Source organism: Platalea leucorodia (assembly GCF_965183815.1).
Source record: "Platalea leucorodia genome assembly, chromosome: 9".
Classification (NCBI taxonomy): domain Eukaryota; kingdom Metazoa; phylum Chordata; class Aves; order Pelecaniformes; family Threskiornithidae; genus Platalea; species Platalea leucorodia.
Window position 1 is genome coordinate 868990 of NC_138831.1, and position 15921 is coordinate 884910.

The 15921-nt window shown below is 51.0% G+C and overlaps 1 protein-coding gene across 1 annotated transcript; it reads right to left on the reverse strand.

Annotated features, from left to right (window-relative positions):
• Positions 1-3204: 3204 nt before the first annotated feature.
• On the reverse strand, positions 3205-15315 carry WNT5A (Wnt family member 5A). Its single transcript, XM_082322035.1, has 5 exons — positions 15202-15315; positions 11917-12050; positions 10507-10772; positions 5365-5657; positions 3205-3787 (listed from the first exon to the last, which is right to left on the reverse strand). Exons 1-5 carry the CDS (start codon positions 15205-15207, stop codon positions 3329-3331), a joined length of 1158 nt encoding a protein of 385 aa, XP_082178161.1. The 5' UTR covers positions 15208-15315; the 3' UTR covers positions 3205-3328.
• Between the last annotated feature and the right edge of the window lie 606 nt (positions 15316-15921).

A 15921-nucleotide genomic window follows, 5' to 3' on the forward strand; every position in this document is an offset into this window, starting at 1 on the left:
TGCCCAGAATCGCTATTTTAAACACACGATGTTGGTCTACTGGTTTGTGGGATAATACATTCTTGGCAGCCAGAAGGAGTTTCGATATGTTAGGAGGTTATCCTTGGGCAAAAAAAAAAAAAAAAAAAAGAAAAAGAAGAAAAGAAGCAGAAGAGAGGTAGAGAAAGGCCGCTAATTCATCAAGCTCGCTATAGCAGAAAAAAATTGTGACTCAGGCAACCAGTTCAAAGAAAAGCCAGTCTCAAAACAGAAGGCTTGGTTTTTACATTAATTTTCATTTTCTACTTTACTTCCGTACTACTAACACTTCGTTGTACTTCGTCTTTTTTTTTTTTTTTTTTTTTTTTTTTTTTTAAGGATTCTTCCTTCCATACACGCTCAATTTCTGGGCATGGAGCCTTAAGGAAACACTGGTGAGCTTCCACCTTGCGGCCCAAGCGCAGTCAGGCCGGTGGGCGGGGGAACCCCAGCTCCAGCCACCGCGCACGCAACCCAACCGCGCAAAAACCCATCGTCGCGTTGGCAGCCTTGGCTCCCGCGGGGATCCTGCCGCCGGCACCGGCCTTACCGGAGGCAGCTGCTCGCAGGGGCAGGCCCCACCGTCCCAGAACCACTACAGGCAGCCCTGGAAGCCACATGCACGCAAATAACATTAACCCAGGTCCCTACCCATTGCCGATTCAGTACTTACCCATCTCTGAAGCGCCTTCTAGTTCACAGTTGCAGGGATTTGAGATTTGGGGTTTTTTCCCTTCTATTTAAGGAGTAGTTACATCGGTATGCCTTCTTAGTATAGAAGTAAAACGTCAAGCTGTACTTGGTGCGTCTGGCGAACAAGCACTTCCCTGTTTTACCACGTAGTAAATTTAAAAATCAACTCTGCTCATTGTTTTAACAAACCCTCCTCTGAAAGATAATTAAAACCACTTCCCAATATACAACCAAAGTTTTATTTTTATAGTCTATCCTCCATTATGGCATAATCCTTTCTTTTTGTTTTTTTTTAAACCAGTGAAATATACAAATCACGCAAGACAGAAATATGTACATTAAATGTACAGAACAGAGGAAAGGGCATAGAAGATTTACATATCTGAATGACAAGTAAAATATTTTACATTAAATAGTGTTTTAATAGCTAGGATCATGAGATTGAGTTCTGCTCAGACAAAAGTCGCTAAAAAGGAACAAGAGGTGACTCAGCAAATGAGAAAAAAATGATCGTGGTTTTCGTACAATAAAACCAAAGTGACGTATTCAATGAATTAGTGCTTTATTTATTTATCTTATTTTAAAGATACTCTTTGCAAACATCTGAAGATGAGGGGTAAATATGTCCTTGTACAATAAATTAAGAGCAATAAAGCGCCGTTTAAGATGATAAATGATCAAGATGAACTTAATGATACAGCTTAAAGGCTCGTGAAAAGTTAAGGCTTTAGTACAACTAGGCTAAAGTGAAAGATTTTCCTCACTTGGTATTTGCAAAACCATTTTCTTTAACTTGTTGGACGGGACTGAGTTGGAAACAGGCATCTGAACCAACGATGAAATCCTGTGTAACTACACAGCTTTGGGGGGAACGCATGTTGTTCAACCAATAACAATTTCCATTTCAGAGACTGAAAAGCAAGGGCCAAATGCAGCACATTTCAGAGTTGGGAGGCGTCTCCTTTCAGCAATAATCAATAATGCCCTGAACGTGAGAGTGGAATAGAAGCGATCTCCAGACCGGTATCAATTCAAGTGCAGGGTGCTGCCTCTAACAACCACCCAAGGAAGTCCTGAAGCAGGGAAGAGGCTTACTTCTTCGTGATTATCCTTAAAACTTTCAAATTATAAAAGCTTTTAAAAAATAACAAAAATAAAACACACCAAAAGGTTAGAATCAATCTAAAAACCTGAAGAGATCTGAAAAAGAAAATGGGGGGTGAACTGCCCCTGTAATTTAAAAGTTTTATTATTTCTTAAATCATTAAAATATATATGTACAAAAAGCTTTGAAATAGACACCAGCAGACCACAGTTCTCCCATATATATGTAACTGCTCAAGTATAGTCTGAGCAGTCATAGTGTATATCTGCAATATATTATCTAAAGCATGTGTATTAAAGACATAGGATGATAAATTTGGTATTGCTGCAACATCTCATTGAACTATAATAGCCAGTTAACGTTATTAAAATATGAAACTATTGTCTCCTTGAGTGAAAGCGTTCCCAAAATCTGCGAAAAAATAAAAATCAATCATTCCAAGAGTGGATATCTAATGATTTATTTTCTCACATAAAATTAGAGGAGTTATTTGTCAAGCTGTGTTTCAAAAGACAGCCAGCTATTACACCATTTTTAAGGCATTTTCAAATCTGGGGAATTCTATTTTCTGTGGGCTTTCCAGGCTGGGAGACCAAAACTGTTTGCAAGCACGCAGCTCCCCTCCGCCCGGCTACAGTGCTCCATGCGGTCTGCACCCCGGCGGCTCTCCGTGCTCGGTGGCAGGGAAGTACTGCTCTGTAAGACGAGACACTCGAACGTCACAATTAGCTAATAAGGCCAAATTCTGCCTTGAAGAATAGCTTTATTATTCGTCAAGGCAGATTTTTTTTCTTTTTTTTGGTCTTGTTAGGTTCTGGAAGCAGACACGGTGACTCAGGAATAGCGCAGTTGAAGCCTTTATGATCCTTTGCTCTTTACCCTCCGATGACATTGCGTACGGAAGCAGGCAGGTTCAGATTTGCAACTGACACTGCACTGCGTGATGAATATACCACCCCTTATTTACAGGGCCCTAAATGTACCGAACAGCTTTATATACCCTATTCTGAGAACTTCTAGCGTCTGAAACTAAAAGCCATGGACAGGTCTGTGTGTTCCTCGCATCCATAAGGATTGTTCTAACATCCCAAGCACATTACATGGTTGCTCTGCCTACTGCACATGTATTACGTCCCATGGGACTAAATTAGGATATGTTGGATTTTCCCCTCAAACTACTCTATTGTTTTTAAGAAAAGTCAATTTTTTTTTTACTTTGTAAAATAAATATTCTCAGGTTCTCCCCCATTATTGCCAAAAATATAAGCCGCACACAGTTCTGGGATGGACGCAGAGAGGGTTTCCAGGCACTTCTCTTTGCAACCTTTATATTTTTCTTTTTTCTTTCTTTTTTTTTTCCTTTTTCCTTCCCCGCCCTTTTTTTTTTTTTTTAAAAGAAGACGACAACTCGTTGGACTCTATAAATAAAGTGGAGATAGTCCTGTGGAAGGGGAGAGGGGCCTGCACCCCTTGCTGGCAGGTGGCTGCAGTTCCTCCCACCTCGTCCGTCCCCTATTTGCACACAAATTGGTCCACGATCTCTGTGCACAACTTGCATTTCACGTAGCAGCACCAGTGGAACTTGCAGTGGCAGCGCTCTCGCTGCACCGTCTTGAACTGGTCGTACCCCCGGCCGCAGCACATGAGTTCGCAGCCGTCCATGCCCTCCGAGGTCTTATTGCAAAGGCGGCCCTGGGTGCCCAGCGACCCGGTGCTCTCGTTGCGCACGCAGTAGTCAGGGCTGGGATCGATGTAGACCAGGTCGTGGATGGTGGGTGCGTTGAAGCGGCTGTTCACTTGCACCAGCTTGCCCCGGCTGTTGAGTTTCATGGCAGCAGCGCTATCGTATTTCTCCTTCAGGGCATCGCCTACCTTGCGGAAATCGGCAAGCTGCAGCCAACAGGTCTTCAGGCTACAGGAACCAGAGACACCGTGGCACTTACAGGCCACGTCAGCCAGGTTGTACACGGTCTGGAGGAGCCAGGGAGAGAAAGCAAAAAGGATGATGAAAGATTAGCGCAGCTGTGAAAGCATTTATCCCCCTCAGTTCCTGCCCTCTGTCGCATTCCCACTCGCCCCTCCGCAATATTGGCCTTAGCATCGCCTTCCCTCCCGCGGTGTGCTGGGACCGAAGGAGCGAGCGAGCGGACCCGCGTGCAGCCCAGCAGCCCCGTTAGCCGGCAGGAGGGGAGCGCCCTCGCCAGCCTCTCCGCGCCGCGGAGGCAGCCACAACAGCACACACAGCCCAGACAGCAGCATCAGTCAGGCTGCATTCAAATTCCAGGAATTCACTCTCATGCCAGCAAAGGATTTTGCTGTTTCATTAAGAAATGTAAAACATCCCTTTATTTTCTATCATCTGAGTTACTCTCTCTATTGATTTCTGCTTGAGGCTGCAATTAGGGAAAGAGTTAAGATTCCTCTTGCTCCTGGCTCCGCTGCAGCTGATTGTCTGCTCTTGGCTCGGCATCCTCCTCCTATCCCAAATATTGCTCTGCAAGGGAGACTTCATCCAAGAAGAAACCCCCAAACACCTATGGGTGGGAGACAGAGCTACATAGCAATATCCTCTTTACAAAGCTTTGGCAGGGAAATATCAGTCATTTGCCCTGTACAAATAGAAATAAGAGTCGGTGTTGACACTGCCCCAAAAATCCTGGGGTCTGACACATTAGATGATACTGTAGACAACTTCCACCCAGCAGTTACAGAGAGGCGTAACGCTGCCAAATGGCACTGCAAAGACGAGGCTGAGGAAGGAAAAAACTGCTCGAGTCTCCGTAAGCAACTGTGAAAGTGTAATTTTTCTTCTTGCTAATAGTAAATTGGCCTGTCCATTGCTTTCAGACACCCTCCTCTCACATTTAAACACTATTAATTTTCAATTATCTTTCATCCTCCTTCACCTTAGAACACAAGTGTAAAGTCTCCAGCCGACTACTTCTGGCACTTCAAGCTCTAGGAAAATAATGATTTTGGCTCTTCATATTCAGACTATTAAAAAAAGAAAAGTTTACACCCATTCATTTAAGGCATTTTCGAGATTAAAGAAGCCATAAAGACACGTTTAACCACAGAAGACCATGTTTTCTAATAATATGGAGGAGCCTTTCACATCCTCTTAAAGCAGAGAACAAAAAAAGAGTCAGAACAATCCCGCGGCATGATTCCAGCCTGGGAAGCCCAGCGCATCCCTCTTCCCTCCCTCCTGGTTGGAAATACAAACTAATAAAAGTCTGTTCTACAGAAAATCCAGGTGAGCTGGGCACTTTTAATGAAACACTATGGAGGGAAACACAACACACTGGTCCCAATCCTCCCCGACGGGCAAGGCGATAGCGCTGTCAGACAACCAGGAGCGACACAAACCCATACGCTCCCCGCCCACCTCCACCCTGCTATTTTCTTGTTCTGTGCATCCCAACGGAGACAAGCCTTGGTGGCCGGTCACCGCCCGGCGCCGCCCTGTGCCCCGCCAAGGCGCGGCTTTCCCCGAGGGGACGGAGGCGGCCGGGGGCAGAGAGACGTGCTCTTTCGCGGCCACTTACTCTTCTCCCAGCCTCGTTGTTGTGCAGGTTCATCATGATGCGGGCGCTCTCGTAGGAGCCTCTCTGGTAAACTCTCTCGCGCTCCCGGGCGTCAACGAACTCCTTGGCGAAGCGGTATCCGTATTCGATGTTATCCCCGCAGCCACCCCAAAGCCAGTCCCGGGGCAAGTCCTTGGGCCGCGCTGCTCGGCTGCAGCCGCAGGAGGAGAGCTCGCCCTCCCGGCAGGCACGGCTCATGGCGTTGACCACCCCAGCCGCGCTCACCGCGTAGGTGAACGCCGTCTCCCGGCTGCCTGCGCGGAAAGATAAGTGGTGTTAGGGGAGAGCCCGTGCCCGCCGCTGCCTGCCTGCCGACGAGCCGCGAGGGCAAAGGCTCTCCAGGAGCCACCAAAACTCATTCGCCTACTAAAAGGTAGAGTAACCCAAACTGTGTTCCACAAAATGTCTTCACTCCCAAAAAACCAAGTGGAACCCATCCAATTAGAGCCCACAAGGTGTTTGTGAAGAGCAGGAGTCGCTTCTCATTCCTGCTGGTGAGAGCCTGGACGAGGTGAACCGGGGCCGGAGCACAACGCCGGCTGGGCCGAAGCAACCCTGCGTGCGTGTGAGGGGTGGAAAGGGAAACAGGCTCCCTGTCTTTCAGAAAAAAAAGAGATGTTAAATACAACAACTTTTAAAAGTCTGGTTCTTAAATCACTACTTCTCAAATATGATTTATGCACTTCACCCACTTGTTCCCATTTATTTAAAGTTACAGCATTTTACAAAGCCTCCTGGTATCAAAAGAAATGCGCAGCACAATAACACACAACTTTTCACCCTACGCGTGAGCCAGGCACTTCTGTAGGAAGCTATTTAAAACTAGCGACACCCTGCGCCGTGTAGCATCCACCACTCCAGCTCATGTCAATATGGCAAGTGAGCCCATGGACAATCATCTTTACAAATTACAGGGAAGAAAAAACCCTTGGCACAAGGTGGCCTTGAAGCTTTTCTCCTCCATCTGGTGCCCTTAAATGGAAAATTGAAAACCTCAAGTTTCAAACTTTCGGAAGAAACAGTTAGAATACCCACAAAGCAAGATATGGCCACGTACCATCCTCTTGACGGTACTAATTCCACCTTTATTTAGAGCCTGACTTCCCCTATCGCTTTTCCAAGGATGCCACAAGTTCTGACTACAACTAGAAAAGCCTTAAAACAAACAAACACAAAGAACCCCCCACAAAGCTTGCACCAGAGAGCCCACTTGAAGTTTGCTTTTCATCTTAAGAGACAGCATCCCACTGGGTCTTTGCCAAGAAAGATTCCCAGAATGACTGAGAACAGACTAAATATGTATTTTTTTATTTTTGATTTATAGGACTTAAGTTTTATTCCTAATCTTTAGTCCAATCAATAGATCAAGCTAGTTTTTAATCTGGATTTTACAAGATTTTTCTTAGGGAACAGCATGGGACTTTGTAAAATCAGGGCTTTAAGAGGCTGCGTTTTGGACACATAATACGTATCTAGGCAGCAACATTTTGAGGCAGAAACTCTTGGTACAAGACCTACCATAACAGGTCAAACCTAACAGGAGCTTTCGAGCATTCTGGAACATAAATAATTTGCAGTCTGGTCCATGTTTAACATCAAGATGACACTGTGCTCAGAGCAGCTTTGTTAATACAACAGCTGTCATCCACTGGATTAAATTTAGTAATAGATGCTAGTTTTAAATGGGAAAAATCAGAAGTCTTATGTTGGGGAAGATCAGATTTAAGGAAGATGAGAAGCACTTTGCTCCCTTATGTACAATGGTCTATTCTCACAGACACCTGCTCGTGGAAGTACTTACATGAGTTATGGGTATAAAGGGTTACAGGAGTAGCCTTTTCAGTTAAAAAAAGATTTGGCTTTATGCGGTGACTTATGCCTTGCATTTACTGCAAACTATAGCAGGGGGAACCTCATAGAGATTTTAACGTTCCCGTTTGTTCTGTAACACACATTTTTGGATTAATTCCTTAAGCAAAATTTCCACTAGATTTAGAGGAAAGAAACGTGGTCTGCTTCGGACCACAGGACTCGCCTCTTCCGTTCCGTTTTATTCTTTTTCATGTTTAGTTAGCTCATGCTTTCACGTGGTTAACTACACCGTTTACTGCAGGATTTAAGCTCATAAAGCTGACTTTTTTTGACTAGTTTTCATGACTATCCTGGAGCATACTTTAAAGAACTTACTTTTAGTGGGAAGGAGAAGGAAAGGCTGGGCTACAGAGAGGAGTTGCCCCCCAAGGTCCCTCCTTGAACATTTAGGCAAATTATAAAATAGCATCAGCTGCTGAAGCGGATTTCGGGCCCCCGCAGGTTGCAAGCCAACACTGTCTCAAGCCATCGACCCCAGGAGCACATTAAGAGTGATGGTTCCACATGGATGAGTTACTCTGAATTTTTTTGCCTTTTTTTTTTTTTTTTTTTTTTTTAAGTCTTTAGGCACAACTGTGCTTTCCTTCACTGTCAAACATATCTGTCTTTTCCCACAGTCCAGCATTTCTCTCTGTTGTAGCCATGGCAAGGAAACACACATTCCAAACACGTTCAAGTCCCCTCTCGCCCATATATATAAAACATAGAAATGGAACTGTTCAATATACATACACTCTGCAAGCCACCCACAGAGCAAGGAGCTGAGCTTTACACTTGATATGAATAAGTCTGCAAGAACAGAACAATTTTTTTTATACCTGAACATAAGATACAAAATGTTCTTTGTCTTGTATTTTAAAGGCATTCAGCATCAGGCGGCAGGCATGAATAGACTGGACCCCAACTACACCGAGCGGCTGGGGGAGGATCCAGTTATTTTATTTGATGGTAGCATTTAGCTGCTTGTGGAGCCCAAGCACAGCGAGCCCGGGGCCGGCCACAAAGCCAGGAGATGGCGCAAGGCGGCGAAGGCAGCGAGGACCATGGCCTGACCTGGGAACCAGCAGCCAAGGGGAGCAGCAGAGAACAAAAGCCCTGAAATTCTGCAGTTCAATAAGCCACAGAGCAAGTTTCCAAACCCAATGCTAGGTTTATTTGTACAGCTTTAGCTAACTTTGCAGGATAAATCCTGGAAGAAAGACTGTCCATTTATACGCTGGGGTAATTACTGTGCTGTCGGCCAGCGCTTTGCCTCGGCGCTCTCCGGTGCACAGCCAGCGACAGCGCGGGCGTCCGCGCAGATGGCAAAACCCTCCCGAACCACGCGCGTTCAGATCCCGCCGAGCATCTTCTCCTGTCGGTGAGAGCAAGGGGCGTCTGACAGCCCCCGACAACCCAGGGCACGGCAGGCTGAAGGAAAATTGAACCGGGCTCTAAAAGCACCTATTTTTCCTTCCACTCAGAGAACAGCAACTGGTCATTACCAAAGGTCAGCGTGAAATAATACAACTGTTACCCACACCACCTTTCTTGTTCTCAGTGAATGCGCTCTTTAGGCTCTTTAACTCTTGAATATGCCTATTAACCTTGCTTCCATCTGCAATTAGAATAAGTGGCTTAATTACATGACGAATTGCTGTGTAGACATCAGCTAATACAGTCATATTCAGGAGAAGGGTGCGGCAAAGTTATTTAACTTGAAAGAAACCACCTTTAAATAGATCTGTCATACTTGGGGAGGGCAGAAACGTCTGTTGCGGAGACAGACACCACAAATCACGGGCCCCATCCTGTACATTTCTTCACGCCAATAGCCCTCTTCAGCTAATTTTCCCTTGCTTGGGTAATAAATAAGGGCCGAAGGATGAAGGCCCAAACTTTAAACAGGTTATTTTTCTGCCATTTGTTAGATTTTTAGAACAGAAAGGTGTACAGAAGAAGTTTTCTTTCGTGTTTCACGTGCTTTTAGACTGTTGCTCGGGTAGGACAAAAAACCAGACTCGATGGGGGGGTTAATACTGTGCTTGCAAAAAGCCTGGGGAAGGCTGTTTATCTAAAATCAGCTGTTCCAATCAGGTACTTTTTATGCAATAGATTTTTTTGTATTATTTGTCTGACAATCTCCAAATAAAAACTTCTTTTAACAAGAATTGAGACCAAATGTGAATTGATGTATTCCTTCAACCTTAACTGGAGTTAGCCCACTTACAGATAAACCTAGCTTGAGCCTGATTTTAAAACTTTATTTTTTTTAAAGCAGGAGAGAAGAACACTGACATAAAAGCTTTACTTCACATATCCAACTCAAAAGCACTGCTGAGTTTGTCAGTGTACTGATCGCTACGTCAAAGACCGCCACCGTCGCCCAGGAAAGCAGGCGTTTTCAGTGGCTCACACAGGGGCAGCAGCCTGGCTGGGGGGAGCCAGGGGAAGGTTTCACCACGGACCCAGTTCAGCAGCACTGGTTAAAATTTTGCCAAGGACTTTAAAATACGATGAGGTCCTTAAGCGTCAGGAAAGGCAGGCAGCACGTGAGCACTGGAGAGGCACATTTCAAAGACGATCTGATCGGGAAAGGGCTGGGTGCCCACCCAGTTGCGATGAGGTGTTAAACAGGGATCTGTCTCTCTTACCCGCAACGTGGTTACATGAAACGCAAGTTACGAGGACAACCACACATATTGCTCTGATAGAGCTGATTTCATAAAAATAACCCTGCTACATTATATTTAGCATAAATCTCACGTTCTCGAAAAGAGAAAAAAGTTACCATATCTGGAAATAAGCAAGAAGGAATTGCCTATAAACACGAATGACAGAGCAGCAATTTTCAGTTAACCTCCAGACCAAGAGCAATTTATTATGCAGCCACTAACTTTGGAACGAGACATGGACATCTTTAATTTTACAAGACGCTGCTGGTTTTAATTCTCTTAGGTTGCCTTCTTTTTGTCTCAGGTTTTCTGAAAGGAAATTTCAGGGCCGCATTTTCCTTTCTCCTCTATTCCCATATGCAAATACATATTCCTACTTTGTTTTCCAAGACACATGGCAGGACAGTGGTGGGAAATCACCTCCAGCTAAAAATAATTCAACTCCTTTGCCAACTTTAAAAAACACTTGATTGTATACAGTACTCGGTAAGAACCTGGCAAGAGTTTCAAGTGCAGAACAGTATGTGCCATACACATCCTTAGACAAGAGTTTAATCATAAAGATGTTGCTTCCTACCTATCTGCATGACTCTGCCAAAAACAGAGTTGTTGTCCACAGTGCTGCAGTTCCATCTTCTATGTCTGAACTGATACTGGCATTCCTTAATGCCCGTCTTTGCACCCTCTCCAATGAACTGCATGTGGTCCTGATACAACTGGCAGAGTTTCTTCTGTCCTTGGGAAAGCCCTGCTAGCTGGCTACATAGTGGCTGGGCTCCTATGATATATACCTCTGACATCTGGACAGGGTTCATGGGGTTCATAGGGTTCATCCCTAAAGACCTGCATAAAGAAAGAGTCAGATTAATAAAGAGGAGACTCAAAAACCCAACCAACCAAGAGTCTATAAATCCCAAACAGAACTGTATCTTATACGTGAGTATGCAACTCCTGGTTTTGCTAACAGGTGGGAAAAAAACCACTCAAATACGAAACTTTTGCTTTAAAGGCAGCACAGAACAGAAGTTATTAGTTCCCATCCATGTGGTTATCGCTATACATTAGGGACTGAAGCAAGAGGCAGACTTGGAAGACTTGCATCTAGGCAGTCCTTCACCAACTTAAATGGACGTAGTAAAAATAACAGAAGCTCCAAACAACTGCAAGGCCAGAAAAATAAATAAAGCAAAACCGAAAAAAGCCCCCCAAACCCCAATTTATTTTAACACACATTTTAGATTTAAGAAGTCTGGATTTTTCAATCTGTTCTACCGTAAACAAATAGGGAAACCTTTAACAAGCCAGAAGTTAGAAACTTGCTACAGACTACTTCTAGCTTCTTCCCAACGACACACAAAAACACAGAGGCAAGTATATTCACTCTAAACAAAATCAGCTTTCTTAATTCTTAAAGTGCTCTCCACATGATACATTTCAATTAAAAAGTGACCATTAATCCGAAAAGGATCACTTGAAACAGCAGAGGAACACCTATTTCAAGAACTCCCAACATCGTACACTATGGAAACAGATATTGCCAAAGCAGAAATTTAAATGTACTTCTTTGTAACAAAATACATTTACAAACATTTAAGTTACAGAAAAGTTCAAACTGAAACTTTAATAAAAGTTTTCACTTGTAAATCAGCATTCGCTCATATATGCAAAATTTCTAATCTAAGGGAGTTGCAACGACTCTTTCAACAGAGAGGCAATTCTAGGAATTTAAGGATGATCAAATCCATAGAGAATCTACTTTACAGCACTCTAAAAACTGAATTTTACAACGCGAGATGTTGCACATTTACACTCATTCGAGAGACCCATTCGTTTTACCACACAACGTATTACAACTACAACCTCATTCCCCCGCCGCCTCGTTCACGCAGCACTCCCTCCGAAACAAAGTGCGTAAGAAGTACGCAGACATTTAACCAAGCAAATCTCGACACCCCCTTTTAAAATCACGTCGATACGAGATGCTTACCACCACGAGCTGGCTTCTATTACGCCCTGGGTAAAAGAGGAGAAAACGGCCAGAGCCACGATGAGGTACTGGGAAGCCATGGCACTGCCCGCGGTCCCCAGAGCGCCTCCGTGGATTAGTGCTGCGGGGGGTTTCTGGAGGGGGGAGAGAAAGGATCAGATCGTTTCTTGCCTCTCAGACCATTTTCCAGCATTTGCGTTTCAACAGCGCAAGCGTCCGGGCCCCCGTTCGCCCGACGCCGCCCGCCGGGGCCGGGGCCGGGCCGGGGCCGGGCAGGGGCCGGGGCCGGGGCAGGGAGGCCGCGGCCCCCGCTCCCCCCCGCCCGGGGCGGCCCCGGCCCCGGCCCCGCCGCTCCGCACCCCGCCCGCCGCCGCCGGGCCGGGGCCGCTGCTCCGGAGGCGGAGACGGGGCACCCGGGCCCCGCAGCCCGCCCGGCCGGCCCCGCTGCCCCGGAGCCGGGCATTACCCCATCGCTCCCCGCTCCGCAGCCAGCGTCGCGGACACCAAACGCTCCCGGCTGGCTGAAGGCGGCGCCAGGTTTGCAGAGCGAGCCCGAGCGGGGCTGGGGGGCCGGTGCCGCGGGGGCCCGGCGGCTCCCAGCCGGGGCGGTGCGGCCGGCCCCCGCCTCCCCCTCCCCGCTGCCCCCAAACCATCTCGCCGCAGCCGCTGCCCGCTCTCCGCGATCGCCGAGGCAGCCCCGAGCTCCGCGCTGACAGCCCCGACGGCAGCCCCCGGAGCCGGGGCCGGGGCCGGTACCGGCCCGGGGAGGTACCGGCAGCGACAAGGAGCGGCTCCGCGGCCCGGCCCGGCCCCTGCAACAACCGGGCTGCCCTCCTGCAAGTCAGACGCTCCCCCCGACGGGTCCCGCCATCACCGTCTGCATCCTCACACGGGACTCTTGAACTTGCTACCCAGTGCCATTCACGGTGTTTTATTTCCCCTCCCCTCGGAAGGGAAAAAAAAAAAAAAAAAAAGGCATTTCGACACTTGGGGGCTCCCTATTCATTCTCAAAAAGCCCTTAATGCTGAACTGAAGGTGCTCTTAATTCTAATTGATTTCTGTTTGCGAAGGGCCGGGAGCAGAGCGGGAAGCGGGGCTGGGGCTGGGGCCGAGCCCGCCCGGGGGCCGGGGGCCGAGCCCGCCGCGGCTGCAGCGCCGGGGGCGAAGCCTCCCCTCGCCCCGGCCGCCTCCTGCCGGTGAAATAATAAATACCTCCTGCCCGTGAAGTGCCTCCTGCCCGCGAAATACAGACCTCCTGCCCGCGAAATGCCTCCTGCCCGGGGGAGCCCCCCGGTCCTCGCTGCCGGGGCGGGGAGCGGGGCCGGGCTCCGCAGCAGGGAGAGCTCCCCCCTTCTAGGTGGGATCAGTCCCGGGAAAGATGCCGAGGGCACACGAAGCACGGGACGAGGCGAGGCAAGGTGTGCGAGGAGCTCGCTGCGACACCCGACAGCCGACGTGCCGGGGTTTTTTTTCCTTTCATCTGTTCTCTCTTAATAATAATGCGAGTAACAACAAAGACGTGCGATGGGACTGCCGAGCCCTGAGGAGCTCGGAGAGGCCGGCGCCCAAGCGGGACCCCGCGAGAGGTGCAGCCGCCCGGCCCCGAGCCAGCCCAGCGGCCCCGGCGGGGCGGGCGGCCGGTGCCCGCCGGCGGCGGAGGGAGCCGGTGGCCGGGGCACGGCGCGGAGGGGGCAGCGCAAGCCCCGGACGGCGGGGCCGGAGCCCCTCTGCCCCGTCCCATGGGCCCGGGTGCCCCCGGCCCGGCCGTCGCCGCAGGCAGCGCAGCACCGGCCCGGAGCCTCGGCGGCCCCGGGCTCCGCCGCCCCCGGCGCTCCGCCGCCCCGCTCCCAACAGGGGGCGGCCGCGGCCGCCGCAGCCCCGGCGGGGACCGGGACCGGGACCGGGACGGGGACGGGCGGCTGCTGCCCCGCCGACGGCACCTCCCGCTCCTCTTCCTCTGGCGTCTCCCTCCTCGTCCTCCGGGCGCGGCGCGGCGCGGCGGGGCGGCAGCAGGCACCTGCGCCCGGGGGCCCAGCGCCTCCGGCCCGGCCCGGCCGCCGGCAGCAGCAGACACGCTGCCACCAAAACCAAAGCAAAACAAAAAAGCCAACCAAAAAAAAAGAGAGAGACTCGCCGGCAGCACCGGCTATCGGGAGCGTGAGGCACCATTTTCAACTTTGCAGGGCCGCCGAGATTGGTTTTTGGTATTTAATGCACCCCATGCGGAGCCCGCGCTCTTTGCCGAGATGAAAAGGGAGGCTTTTACAGATCCTGCAGCCGCGGGATCGCCTGTGATCCTGTTTTACACGGGGTGTCTGGAAAGCCTGCGAAGGCATCTGGTTTTCTGGGAGCACTACCTGCGGGAAGGCGGCATCCAGAGCCCCGGCTCCGGGGGGCTGTAAACCGCGGCGGCCTCGGCGGGCGGCGCAGCGGCTCCGGGGGGAGCCCCCCGGCCGCCCCCTGCTCCCCGCTGCGGCTTTACATCCATTCGGGACCGGCGAGACCGGGCTTCACGTCCGCCGAGGAAGGCGGGCGGCGGCGGGGTCCCCGGCCCCGCTCCCCGCCGCGGCGGCTGCCGGCGCCCCTCCGCCCCGCTCCGCGCCAGCGCCGCCGGGAGAAGCCCCGCGCCCGGCCCGGCTGAACTCGCCGTGACCCTCCGAGCGCAACCGATTTAGCATACAACTGACAATTAAAAACAAACAAACAACAAAAAGCCAGCAGTCCATCCAACATGGAGTCCTCGCAGCGCCAAGGGGACCCCGAGGAGCCGCGCTCCTCCGCGCTGCCCCAGGCGGGACCCTCTGCAGATGCAGAGTGATAATCTCCAGAAACTGAGAATAAAATTAAAAAGGGGGGGGGGCTGACTCCGGGTCCTCCGCTGGCCCCCAGCCAGCTCTCCTTAAAGGTACAGGCCACCATTAGCGCCGACGTTGGGCTCCTCCATAGCGATCCTCCTCGGGGAAGTTTGGGAAGTTGGGGAAGATGTCTTTAAACCGGCGTTAGGAGCCGCTGCCAGCAAGATGCACCGGGACGCGGCGGGCAGAGCGAGCCCCGCCAGCGCCCGGCGCGGGCAGCCTCTCCTCGGGGGGAAATTTAAAAAGAGAAGGAAAAAGCAAATAAAGGAGCGTTTCCCAGGCGGGGAGCAGCGCTCGGCGGCGGGCGAGCGCGGGGCGGCGGGAGCGCAGGGCGCAGCCCGGGCGGGGAGGGCGGCCCGGACCCGCGCCCGCGGAGGTTCCGCCCCCCTGCGCGCCCGCGGCCGCAGCCCCCGCGCCCCGCGGACTCACCTCCATGGCCGCGGGATCACCGAGCGAGAGCAGCCGAGTAATCCAAGCGGAGCGGGAGGCGAACGGGCGAGGCGGACGTAAAATCCTGGAGGGCAGGAGCCGGGCGGTGCCCTCCGGGGCGGCGGGCGGCGGCGGCCGGGGGAGCGCGGGGGCCCGCGGAGCTGGCGGGGGGCGGCGGGCGAGCGGCCGCTCTGTCCGGCGCAGGCTGAGCGCGTCCGACTGAGGAGCGGGGCACCAGTGCAGCCTTCTTTCCAAGGTCCATCAGCAATCGCGGTAATTAGGGCTTTCCACCACCAGAAAAAGAAGGAGGCAAAAAAAAAAAAAAAAAAAAAAGCCAAAAAAAAAAAAAGCCAACCCAACACACGCACACAGCGCCCGTGGGCGTGATTGTGCGGAAGCAAATAAAAATCTTCACAAGCGGCAGCGAAAGCGCCGCGGGCGACGATCCGTCCCACCAGCCCAGGTGGTGCCGCCGCGGGGCTCCCACCCGGCCCCGGCCCCGGCCCCGGCCCCGGCCGCGCTCGGGCCGCCGGCGCGGCCCCTCCGCGCCTGGGCGCGGAGCGGACAAGGGGGGCGAGTGGAGCCGAGCGGGCGCAGGGCTCCCCCCGCCCGCCCCCCTTCGCTCGCTTAAAGGCTGGGCGGTGCGGCGCCGGGCGTCCGCGGCGGCAGGGCCGTCCTGGGGCTGGCTCCCTCCATTTTACACAGAGAAGAAAAAGCCAA

What these genes read in the sequence shown, in the direction of transcription:
- WNT5A (XM_082322035.1), bottom strand. An exon ending in ATAGAAGCCAGCTCGTGGTG is followed by an intron (nt 10,773 to 11,916) that starts GTAAGCATCTCG and finishes TTCTTTATGCAG; the next exon opens with GTCTTTAGGGATGAACCCTA. An exon ending in TGGCAGAGTCATGCAGATAG is followed by an intron (nt 5,658 to 10,506) that starts GTAGGAAGCAAC and finishes CTTTCCGCGCAG; the next exon opens with GCAGCCGGGAGACGGCGTTC.